Below are 13,269 nucleotides of genomic sequence, written 5' to 3'. Positions count from 1 at the left end.
CCACAGCCCACACTCTTAACCATTATGCTGTACTGATGCCATCTAAGATAATAAATCACAATGAAAGCTTTGTTATCATTAATTCACAAACAGCACTAATCATTAAACAGCAAGTAAGAGTGCTGGGAAAAATTCTTTTTTTTAATATGGAAATTTTGCTTTTAATAGTTATTTTTTAAATTGGGGCATAGTGGGTTTTTTTTGTTTTGTTTTGTTTTTTTGGGGGAAAAATTCTTAATACCAGATTCTTCCATCCTTCATTTTAAAAAGTAATAAACTCTTCAGATTATCTGAAGGAGTAAGAGACAACTACAACTCATTACACAAACATTTCCTATTTATTTACTTATAGAAGACAGAGGTAAACTACAGATCTTTAAAATTTTTTCAATTTAACCACTCATTTAAATAGACCTTGAGACAGGACAGTATAGTGGTTAGTAGGAGAGCCTCTGGAATCAGGCAGATCTTGGTTTGAGTACAGTCTTGATCAGTTTTTTGCTGTACAACTTTGGACAAATTGCTTTACTTGTTAGTATCTCAGTATTCTCATTTATAAAATATATATATATAGATATAAAATCAGAACCTCTGTCTTATAAGATTATTGTAAAGATTAAATGTAATAATACCATGAAACACTTAGCACAGTGTCTGGCACTTAGCAAGCCCTCAATACATGTAAGTTATGAGTCTTCAGAAATATAAACAGGAAAAGGACAGCACAATATAAGTGTTATATCAGGGTTTAGGATTATGACAATATGTGAGAGGAAGAATCATTCGACTCAAAGAGTGAGGAAAGACCTCAAAAAGGAAGGTGACACTTTCTCAGGTCCTTGAATGAAAAAAGGTATCAAGTATTTGAAGAACGTATAATTTCTGAGGCAGAAAGAATGGAAAGGACAAGTTTGTTGTGGATTTTGTCTTTTTTTCATTGAAGTCATGAAGACCTAACAGGATATTTACTAATACAGTGATGGCTTATCTCTTTACTCAACAAACATTTACTGACTATCTACTATGCTATGTATACTGAACCATTATCTTCATAACTACACCCAGAACAAACAGCTTTCACTAGTCCTCCAAACCAAAAACTAGTTACTTTTAAAGTTTTAAACCAACATTACATTTAAGTTTAAACCCTCCATTCTAGCCAAGTTGTTTGCTTGTGAATTTTGCCTTTTTCTCTAAGCCTCTGCGCAAAGAATCCTGTTGGAAGGATGGTATGGCTCAAGTGGTAGAGCACATGCTTAGCATGCATGAGGTCCTGGGTTCAATCCCCAGTACCTCCTCCAAGAATAAATAAACCTAATTACAAAAGAATTCTGTTATCCAAGTGAAAAACTCCCTCTTCTATCATGTTATATTCATTCTTCAAGTTCAAGGGCCTTTTCCTCTAGGATGCCTTCCAAGACTCCAGTTAGAGTGAGATTAACCCCCAGCCTATGTTCCCATTTCATTCTATGTACTCTCCTCTCATTCCACTTATTACACATCACTGTAATTGGTGGTTTCCTTGCCCATCTCCTTTTTAAACTATCAACAGTTCCTGCTTCTCATTCTTCAGCTACTGTAATATGGCTTCGTAGCCCTCTGACACCACCTCTGTCAGTCTACTCCGGCTCCTCACTCTCCAATCCAAGCCCAAATGCTGGAATTTCCTAGGTTCCAATCCTAGTCTTTGGTTACTTTATATTATCTTGATAAGACACTACTAGCTGTCATTTATTAAACTCCTGTATGTGCCAAATGCATGCTAATTTGCCTAATCTTCATACCAACCAAGCAAGGTACGTATTATCTGATCCATCTTGTAGATGAAAATATAACTCAGAGTAAAAAATATGTCCATAATCATAGAGCTGGCGATAACAGGAATAACTCTATTTATAAGTGTTTACTCAGTGGCAAGCATTGTTCTAAAACCTTTATGTGTATTAATTCATTTAATTCTCTCACTAGTTTAGAAAACATATATTCTCTTATTAATTCCATTTTACAGATAAGAAAACTTAGGCACAGAGAAGCTACATAATTTGTTAACTGACATATCTATGAATTAAATGGCAGAGCCAGGATTTAACCAATACCTTCACCACTAAACCATTCTGTCTATTAAGGTTTCCACTATCACCTACATTAATGAGTCCCAATTCAAAACTGGGAATCTATGTTAACGATTCCCAAATCATAATTGGAAAATTAACAAACAATAGTTTCGTTGGCTTATAAAGAAATAAGACAGACTTTACGAATCACCACTATTTGTCTTTTATACATTACCTTTATTTGGCTCTTTTCATCAATCTTGTAGTAGTTTTCAAGTTTTTTTTCAACAAGCTGGGCAAGCTTACCGGCATTATCTAGAGGTTTACTAGAAATGGAAAAAATGTTCAAACAATTATTTTTCTTTCAAGACACATTTTATAACATTATCAAGTTGAATTCTAAAATTAAACCATAAATTTATTAAATTAAAAGATTTTATAAACATGGAAAAGTTCCGATAATAATACATGAAATATAATGTTATAGCAATTTGTCTGGATTTTATCAATGTAAACCTTATGTGCGCTTCGGATTTTTTTTGCACATGAAGAAAATACTATAAACAAAACTGCCGTTCCTTTATTCCCTTCCCAATTCCTGGTCTTCTCCCCTACTGTAACTGCTGGGTCATACAGTATACATATTTTCAACTTTTCTGGATATTACTGTATTACTCTCCAAATTACTTGACCAATTATCTCTCCCACTAGCAGTATGAGTTTCCCCACACGTTCTCTAACATTTAGTCAATTTTCCAATAGTCTTTTGCATAAAATCTTGTATATAATTGTCTTCTAAAATGATAAAATCATAGTCTAAACTGTAACTTCATGACCAGCGATATTAGTATAACTTCTGAGTATACAAGAAAAACGTTGGAAAAGGCTCTTCAGTTAGTACATCAACCTCAAAAATAGAGGATCTCCTTGTAAGGGCTTCAAAGTATTAAAGGATCTTTAGTTTTTTTTTTACCTCAAAAGTAAATAAAGCAGCAACTATAAAGAATACTTTATTACACATTTTGCTTTAAAATATTTTCAGAAGAAAATAACTTCATGTTAGAATTACACTTGAAAAGTTCATAAGGCATAAAGAATACTCTGCAAAAGAACAGGTAGGATTTTTAAAGCCTGAATTATTATTTAACTATTACAATAACTCAAAACAGGTCCTTAGTAAGCTATTAAATTATAAAACGGTTAGTCATCCCTTGGTATCCACAGGGGACTGGTTCCAGGACCTCTGTTGGATATCAAACTCCGTGGATGCTCAAGTCCCTATATAAAACGGCACAGTATTTTTGTGCAACCTATGCACATCCTCCATGTATTTTAAATCATCTCTAGATTACTTATAACACTAACACAGTGTAAATGCTATGTAAATAGTGATAATAATGTAAACGTTATGTAAGTAGCTGCCTGCGTGTAACAAATCAAGTTTTGCTTTTTGGAACTCCCTGAAATTTTGGTTTTTTAATATTTTTGATCCACAATTGGCTGAATCTGAGGATGCTGAACCTGGGGATACAGACAGCCAACTATATTACTCATTTCCCTGAACAGAGCCAAACACCAGGAGCAGAAGCTTCAACAGATCCTGAACTCTAGCAGAAGATAAACCACTCAGTTCAGAATGCAATTAGCATATCACCTGTAAGAAAAAGAACATTTCTAATACCTGAGGTGTGAGTAAAGGGCTTCTCTGGTAACATCTGAATTAAGGAGACTTACTATTTTTTCTAAGTAATTAATAGTAGATTTTTTAAATGGTTAAGGATAATGTAACTTAAAGTACTACATGAATTTGAAATTAAACAATTCAGCCAAGTAACATGACAAACGTCAATGTTTAAATTAAAGAAGCTTTCAAAAGAGAAACGAGTGAACGTACTTAGTAGCAGTGGTAGTACTACTACCATTTTACTAGTGCCATGCACTATTTTGAGTGCTTTACAGATATTAATTCATTTAATTCTTAAAAAACTTTATAAGGTGGGTACTTTTATCCTCTCATTTCATAGATTAGGAAACTTGAGGGCAGAAGGATCACACAGCTAGTAAAATCCAAGCTGTCTGGCTATACACAACAACATGGATGTCTCTCAGAATATAATGCTGAACAAAGCCAGAAATTAAAAAAAAAATCATGATCCCATTTATACCAAGTTCAAAATCAGGTAAAACTAAAAATGCATTAGAAGTCAGGACAGCAGTTACCTCCGGGGAGGAAATAAGGGGTGGTGACTAGAAGGGATCATGGGGGAGGTCTCTGAGATGCTGTTAATGTTCTGTTTCTTGACCTTGGTAAAGTTAGATGGGTATGTTTAATTTGGAGTTCTCAAGCCATATAAATATAATTTATGCATTTTACAGTAAGCCTTACTTTTAAAAAGAAGCAAATAAAGGCACATGGTACTAAAGTCAAACTTAAACTTTTAAGAAACTCCAAAAATCTATTTATAACCAGTATCCAGATAATATGGTCATTTAATTTGTTGGAAATTTAATAAAACATTAAATGTAGGCACATATTCCCCATATGTCCCAACAAAGGCATTCCTCTAATTATTCCTAAACTTATGAGAAATATACCTGTAAATCATACCATAATTTAAGTTCTGAAACTCAGAAACAGAGGTTATTAGTTACTCTGAAATTTAAGCCTTTAAATCTGCTATATGTAGAGCATAATTTTATGAAGAAAATGAATTCTGCAGACCAACACACATAAGCACAGAGACTGACTTAGTCTGTACCAAAAAGCAAATAGACAGCATAACGTATAACATATAAAGACACCAACGAGTGTCTTACCTTTTATATCTTACTCCGGGATTTTCATCCAGGGTAGCACATACTGTAACTATCTGCTCAGCCATCGCTTCCATAATGACATCTTTTCCATTTGCATTACTAGGGTCTGGACTGTAACAGTAATAGAATGCATCTGGTACATCAAGAGTATATACCTAAGTTAGGCCAAAAAATTCACACTGTCAATCTGGAAATTTGATTTTAAAAATATACCAAGAAAAACACAGCTATTCCTTGGGATACTAAAAAAACAAAAACAAAAACAAAAAAAATTGTACTAACCATGCTGTCCTGAAACAACTGTGTTTTTACCTTAGTCAAATCTCATTTTCTCTGTCATCTTGACTTCATCCTTTCTTTTTCTCACTCTCCTTTCCTGCTTAGTCTACCTCTCTCCTTCAATTCTTGGTTCATATATAGATTGTACTGTTTGCTTTTTTCTACCTGTGCAGCAGATGAAAGAATCTGAGGTAGCCGAACTAAAATAAAACTCTAACACCTGGAACAAAGAAACAGCAAAGCCAAAACTGGTCTATATATCTGACATACATTAAAATCTTAACCCATTAGAGAATAACCTAGAAATTTTCCAAAGCGGATATATAGTTTCAATTCTTTAGCTTACATTCTTAATGCCCTTAAAATAGAGAGGTACTTCCCCAAAAGACACAGCATTGTGACAGACAGAACATTTACTTACATGCATAGGATGAGATTAGAGATTTACTATGACTGTTATTTGAAGGATATAAAAGAAAAAGCTGTGTAATTGGAGTTGAGAGTTCCCTATTAAACTAATTTTTTTAAACAATGACAGTACTTCCCCTTAGCCTAAAATAATGTATTGAATGTAAAAGTATACGGTATGTAATAAACATCATACATTCGCTAATGAATTACAAATAAACTTTCCTACATTTCCTTTCACAAAGTCATTTGTTTCTCTGAATGCAACTGATCACCCACAGCAGAAGCCTAAACATGGACTGAGATTTAGCTGCAGCTATCACTTTTGTCTGTGCTTCCAAGTTTTGGTTGCTATGTTAACTGCCAACAAGCACCCTACAGCTGGACTGTGGCTTCCTCATAGTATACTATTCCACTCCAGAACATAATATCTATTCAAAAATATTTATTGTCCCTCCCTGTGGGGCCTCTCCCTATCGGAGTACCCTTCCCACTCATTGATATCTGACTTGCTATGGTCACTGGATGTGAGTAGACGTGACATGTGCCACTTCCCCACAAAAGCTTTAAAAGTCACCATGCGGCTCCACCATTTCTCTCTTCCCTCTGCTGTGATCTAGACAGGGGCTACTCCTTCAGTCTCAGAATGAAGAGGATGTAGAGCAAAGCCCCAGTCAAACCACAATAGACACTAACATGAATGAGAAATAAACTCTGCTGTTGTAATGCATTGGTATTTGGGGAGTTGTTACCACAGTTATCTAAGCTAGAATCTAGTACTCCAATTAACCAAATAGGATTTGGGAGCTGGTTTTCATTTTACGCTCACATTTCTTCCCTTTCCTTTCTTTCCCTCCTCCTCCCCCCACTTTCCATCACTATCATGTTCCTTTAGACTATTACTAAATGCTTTCTTCATCTTCATGACCCACAATCAGCTCCTTGAATATATCAGCTCCCCACAACTTCCACCTACCTTTCTTGCTAATTCATAGCTAGCTTAGCTATAAACAAACTCCTCTATATTCTTGAATGCTTTCCATCTAACTGCCCTAATGTATACATGAGGGTATTAATTAACTTAAACCCTCTGAAAGGGAAAGAGAGCTTTCTTTAATGCCTCTGACCCACAGATTCAGGAGAAGTCAACCTCCTTCCTTTCCATGTGACTTCTAAATGTGTTCAACGTCCAACTTTTCTTCTTTGGAGAACTATCATATTTGACTTTATCAATCTCTCCTCGATCTCCTGACTTCTCCTTTTCCTTCAGGACTTCAGGACTTTTCTGCAGGAGCCCATTTTCTGTCACTCTTGATAGTACCTGGAGTCTCCTACAACCTGGTCTCAACCTACCTATAAACACAACCTCATCCATCATACTGTCACCCCTTATAATCCATATCCCTGTTGCTCCCTTGCACCTTTCTGCTTCTGTATCTTTGCACTCTCACTTCCTAGAATATTCTTTCCTTCTTCAATACTCCCTTATGAAATTCTATCCATTCTTCAAATGTTTTCTCCTTCTCTCAGAGACAGTTAGTTAATCTCTTGTGGTAGATTACAAGCTGCTTCCTCAAAAACCATTGTTCCCTTACTTTTCAGTAATCATACCAATTGTTTGGGGGAAGCAGCCATATGCCCAGCTAAAAGCTATATTTCTGTTTTCCATGCTCGTAGGTATTGGCATGTGACTGAATTTTGGCTAACAAGTTATAAATGAAAATTATGTACTTCCTTCTTTCTCTCCTTCATCCTGCTTCCTCAAATGAGAATGTAATAATTCCATAGTCATCTTGGATCATGAGGGCCACGCTAGGGGAGACCTGGCCCCTGACAATTGTGTAGGACCAGCATAATAGATATATAGCCCATTTCCTGACTTGTTTTATATTGGCAAGAAATAAATTTCCATCTTGTTTAAGCATGGAAAGTTTAAATTGTCCTGTTACAAGCAGTTGAACCTAATCTTCACTGGTATAGTTTTGAACATGTGCAATACTTTCTCTTATACAGCTGAGACGGAGCATGTATCTTGCTCATCTTTTCACAGCAGACCGCTCTGCATCTGGAAGGCAGGGTCCACTGCACATGATCTTGATAAATGCTCATGTAAGCCTTTGCTCATAGCTCAAGGCGCTTAGTAGTATTTCATTTATATCTTCACTAACAATCAAACAAAAGATCATAATATTTTCACTGTAATTTCTCCATAATAGTTAAATTATTAAGTAAACTATCCTAAGATGTTTATCAAGAAGTAAATTAAAAGAAAAAACTTCTTAGGGAAAAAACACAGCAGACAGTCATGACCTTAATCACAACATTTTGTAAAGACTGGTAAGTAGAAGATCCCCACAAGATTTGTCTATACACGTAAACACAAGTTATTTCCATCAGTCATCAAATTAGCAGATATCCACACAAACCTCCCCCTCAAACACAGCAGTTACTGAATTTTAATGAATTCTGAGGCTAAAACCATATTTATCTTCCATGTGGCAAGATGTTCTGAGCATTTTTGTAATATTTATCACAGTACTATTTATATCCCACATCATTTTAGGAAGTCCATTTTTACCCTACAATAAACTTACATATCATATTAAAAGGAATCAATCTAAAAGAAACCTTTAGAAAACAGTTTAATGTTAAGCAGGCATCTTAAAATTTTGCAAATTTGACTAAGGTCTTTCTTTGTCAAAAACAGCAATAGCTAAAAAGAAAAATTTGTTATTTAGGACCTTTCTATTTCTTAAAATGTTGACCTTATAGTTCCAAAAAACAGTGAACTATTTCAACTCTATGAAATGTTAACACAGAGAACAGAGCTGAACAGTACACCAGGTGTGTGATTAAGGCAAGTTACTTAACCTCTGATTTCCCCATCTTTAAAATGGAGATAGAATTACCATCTATTCATAGGGCTATTGTGAAGATGACGTGAATATTATGGAAAGCATTTAGGAAAGTGTCTGACATACAGAGAGTACTATGTGTTTGCTATTACCACTATTATTTTTAATTGAAGGCTCATTAACTTCTCCAAAGGCAAAATAAATCTACAAAAATCCTTCATTTTATAAATTAAAATAAATGACAGTTTACATAATGTTCCATAAAAAATTTATTAAAGAACTTTGTTTTAATATCATAAATGGTTACAGAACCTAAAAGCATTTATTTCTTTGGAGTCATCCAACAACAATTGGGCTTAAAATCTTTTGATTTCAGTCTGATAGGGCTGTAAACCTTGATACACACAGGACTTAGTGGCAGATGAGAAATTTAAGTTTCACTTTCATTATTAATGTTATACTATAATTTAGTACTCATGTTCCTCCCTTCATCAGAGGAAATGTTTATTTGTGGATTGTTCAAAATTCACCAAATAGATAACATATAAAACATCTTTAGGATATACCTTATTAACAAACAGGCTCATAAAACTGAATTTTAAAATCCATTATGAACCAAAATTAAAAATAAAGAAAGTCTGGGTCTTCTGAGCATGAGCCACCCATTATCCTTGCTTGCCTTTGCAATAAGCCTTTCTCTGCTCAAATATATAAATACATATATACATACATACATACATACATAAATACGTAAATAATAAAAAACAGAAAGTACCTGAGACTCAAGTGGAATGAAGGAAATATTTATTTCTTTACATCTTCTTATTGACTTGGAGCAAGAAGCCTTAATCTTGTTGAAGAGATTATCAGGGCAAACTGAGAGAAGAAAACAAACCAAAACATGTAACTCCATCTAAATTTTCATTCTTTTGAATAAATTATTCCAATATCCAATTCTTTTATATATAATTACTGACTTTCACAAAGTAATTTACTATGAGGACAAAGATAATATATAAATACTGTTCTTCACTTTACAGAGCAGAAGCATTCTAGTCACAAAGGCTGTAATGGATATTTCATTTTCCCCATTCATATCCACCATAACCTAAGATATATTCCCTTAGAAGGCTAGTAACATAGCCAACTAAAATTGTTTGAAATGAAAACAAGCCCAAACTCAGGACTTAATAATCTTTCATAGAACTTTCAGAATTTCTTAAGAGTTTACACTACTTTTCTATATCTGCCACTAAGGGTAACCATACCATATAAATTTATTTTTCCTTGAATTACAGGAAATTTCTCTAATGTCAGGAAATTCTAAATCTCTAAACTAGTAAGTTTAGAGCCCATTTCCTCCCCTCCTCCCACCCCCCTTTCACCTAACTGCTTATAATTTCACTAAATCTAGGCTGGAAAATCAACCAGTGGCTCCTACTGTCTTTTAACATGATGCTCTTTAGCCTCAAGATTCCTTAAATTAAAAGAGGCATCACATTCATTAAATTTTATCAATTCCATAAACATGTATTTCTGAATGATAAAGTTACTTAAATGACAAATACTTATGGTATGGCATTTTTTAGAATGCAAATTACTACTAGACATGAGATAAATAGTAACTGACAGGAAAAATAACATACTACTTCAAATGATGATTCTCTTAACTTAGAGACCAAGACTTGACTTAATAAATGGCATTTTTATTGCTGCAGTATAACTATGTAAGATAAAACCTAAAACAGAATTGTATGTGTCTCTGGACTTTAAGATTCTTTAGTTTAGCTGCTTTCCATCTGAATGTACAGCATAGAAAAAGACACGTGATAGGTTTTCTCCCTTAATATTAGCAAACAGATGGCAGTTTCTCCCAATGGGTCTTATTTTTTATTATATAATCAAATCCCTAGTTGAAACTTTGATTTAAAGAATTCTTCCTGTTATCATCACAGAATTTGAGAGGTAGCCCTCTCTGCCAACTCCCTCACCCTGTATACCAGCAAAAATGATGGTCTTTTGAAACTGTTTGGAATGATTTAATTTTCTATCACCTTAACATGAATTAGGATAGATATAATCTTGCATTTTTAGATTCTTTCTAAATTAGATCAAACAGTAAATAAAAGTCACTCACTAGTATTAGAAGTATTGTAAGAAATACTTCATGATTAATAGGATTTGAAACAATGAAGCAGTAACTTTTGCAAAGCTACTTACAGTCAGTGAAGTATAGATACGCTGCTTTATATCTGTTCTCCGATTTACTTCCAAAATCACGTAAAAAACAGTCTACAGACTTAAAAAAGGTTAGATGTTAATACACATTTTATCAAATACTAATTTAAATATGCTAGCTTTTGAAATAACTAAGATTATTTTATTCTGATAATAAAATAAAACCTTAACTGTCAACAGTTTAATTTATAAAAGTTTGTAGCATTTTAAGATGCTATGTTGTCCAGCCAGTTATAGCTAGAAACGTATTAAGTAGTAAGGTAAAATGTATGAACAGCATGCTCTTTGGAGATAAGGAGATCTCAGAATGGTCAAGTGCCTGGGAAGCTGAAGCAACAAAAAAGACAAGACCACTGGAAGATACAGATCAAGGAATTGAGAAGCCAATGAACGAACTGGAAGTATTACCTATACGGATAATTAAACCATTTGAGACTGACCAGAGAAGTGCTGAAGAGACTGACAGTGAGCTAGGAGCTAAAATTGTCAAGGGGGATTAGAATGAAAGGCCCAAAGATTAGCAGACTTCAAGGAGGAGGAAAACAAGGTAAGAGAGTCTGGTAGCATTTGCCTCAATGCTGGTAGTTTTAAAGACATGATAGTCTAAAAAGCAAAAATGAAGAACAAAGAATCTAATTCTCTCACTTTTGTCCATTCCTTTTTCTCCTCCTGGAACTCTGAGAGCTAGTATATTTTTGTTAGAGCTCAAGAATCCATCTTGCAGGTCTCTTATCTTCCCCACCATGATTTCCATGATTGTTTTTTCGTTTGAGATAATCTAGTTTGATGCTCTAGACTATTAATTCAAATTTCCATAGTGATTAGCCTCTTCTTCAATTAACTATATAACTGAGAAAATACGTTTCTGAGCTTCAGAAAGTTTTTTTATGTGCTATACCAGACTCTTCTTAAATGTACTATTTTTCTGTTCAGGTTATCATCCCTCTCTCCAAGCCCCTATATTTTGCTAGATGTGTGTTTTCTTTATTCTTATAAACCTTCTCTCTCTGGGCACTTGATCCACTTAGATGTGTGGTTGCTTTTCTTTGTCAGCTCACTTCAGGCTTAGGTTTAGTTGTTGGGAGTACCCTATGAGGAGGAAGGCAGAGGTTTCTCCTGTTGAGGGCTGTAGGTGTAAAAGCAAACAAACCATCCAAGTGACCTTTCCCCTAGGGTTCACAAATCTCTTATAGCCAAACTCTTCTTAAATTTTGTCATTTTATGATCCTTGCCTGGGAACTCTCTGAGGCTGGTCTCCAGGTATTCGCCCAGCCCCAGAGGAAGGAAATCTCACACCAGGTTTCTCTACAAGTACCCAAGGAGCCCAAGGCCTCACTTGTACCCAGAAGCCCGTAGTAACCAAGAGGTAACTGATTCAGGACAGGAAGAGAAACTGCAGTTGGTTGTGGTGGAAAAAGGAGTCACATTCAGGTACCATTTTCTCAGAATTGTTTGATCCTTTACTGAATATACAATTTTATATCCTGCTTTTGTCACTTAACATTAAACATAAAAATTCATATTGATCATTAAAATTTCCTGGAAACCTTATTTTCAACGGCCACAAGGTCTTTCATACAATTATTTGTTAATGCTAAGAATTTATTATGACTTATTTATTGCTAGGAATTTAGTTTGAATATTAATTTGATTATTTCTTTACAATAAACTCCAAGATACAGAATGTTTTAAAGTTCTTGACATAGAAAATTACTTCCCAAAAAGGCTGCACTAATCTATACATCCACTAGCAGTATAATTTCTGCTCCATTACCCATTGATAATGGACTGACAGCTAGAATATGATATATTGATAGAAAGATAGATAAATAAATACATAAATAAAGATGCATTTTTTTTAAATCCCTCTGCCAATTTAGTAGGTGAAAAATGGTGCTTTTGACTTTCATTTTTTCTGATCATGAATTTTATTGTATGAAGTTATATTACAGATAAGATATAAAATGTCATTAAAATTCACTAGCAGCCAATATGTACAGACTACATAGTAAATGTCTAGGTTTTTCCCTACTATCTGCTTGAGTTAGAAGAAATGAAACTGGATTGCCAAATGAACATTCTAGGTAGGAAAAAGCCAAAGGATGTGTTGGAAAACACATTCTCTGATATCATACAGAATAAAAGAATCTGCTGCCTTATTTGGCTCTAGAAGTTTGGCTTTAAGTATGAGCTGAATCATGGTTAGATTAGAAACTAAAGAAATTCCTTTACCATAAAATATATATATACCTATATACCTACAAATGTATGTATACACATACATATATACATACACTATTGGGAAATCACTATGATAAATGAAAGATTAATCCAAGACTATTTCATTCCCATATATTTCCATCCTCCTAAAAATTACAGTTGAATAGGAATTGTATGAGTAAGAAATTATTCAAAGAAACTCTACCATTTTATACAATTAAATTCTGCTTTCATATATGGGAGAAAGGAATTCTTTCACTTAAACATTCTTAGTGAGCAAAATGAAATGAAACAACATTTCACAGATTTTCCTAAGCAAACTAGTTTATAGCACTATTTTTCTAATAAAGGACATTTTACTACTTTGAATTTTCTATTAGAAAATCATGTCAGTAGTG

General features: G+C 34.0%; 1 protein-coding gene across 2 annotated transcripts in view; it reads right to left on the bottom strand.

Annotated features, from left to right (window-relative positions):
• The window catches only part of STXBP3 (syntaxin binding protein 3), a 47,057-nt gene that overhangs the window by 22,162 nt on the left and 11,626 nt on the right, over positions 1–13,269 (bottom strand). For both annotated transcript variants that reach the window (XM_074370084.1, XM_074370085.1), the window contains 4 exons: positions 10,634–10,712; positions 9,189–9,289; positions 4,872–5,026; positions 2,290–2,380 (listed from right to left, as the gene is read on the bottom strand). In XM_074370084.1, coding sequence (XP_074226185.1) covers positions 2,290–2,380; positions 4,872–5,026; positions 9,189–9,289; positions 10,634–10,712 — 426 coding nt within the window. The remainder of the gene's footprint in view (positions 1–2,289; positions 2,381–4,871; positions 5,027–9,188; positions 9,290–10,633; positions 10,713–13,269) is intronic.

Source organism: Camelus bactrianus, chromosome 9 (assembly GCF_048773025.1).
Source record: "Camelus bactrianus isolate YW-2024 breed Bactrian camel chromosome 9, ASM4877302v1, whole genome shotgun sequence".
In the NCBI taxonomy this organism is placed as follows: domain Eukaryota; kingdom Metazoa; phylum Chordata; class Mammalia; order Artiodactyla; family Camelidae; genus Camelus; species Camelus bactrianus.
The sequence above is the reverse complement of the archived record's forward strand: the minus strand, read 5'-3'. Positions and strand labels throughout refer to the sequence as shown.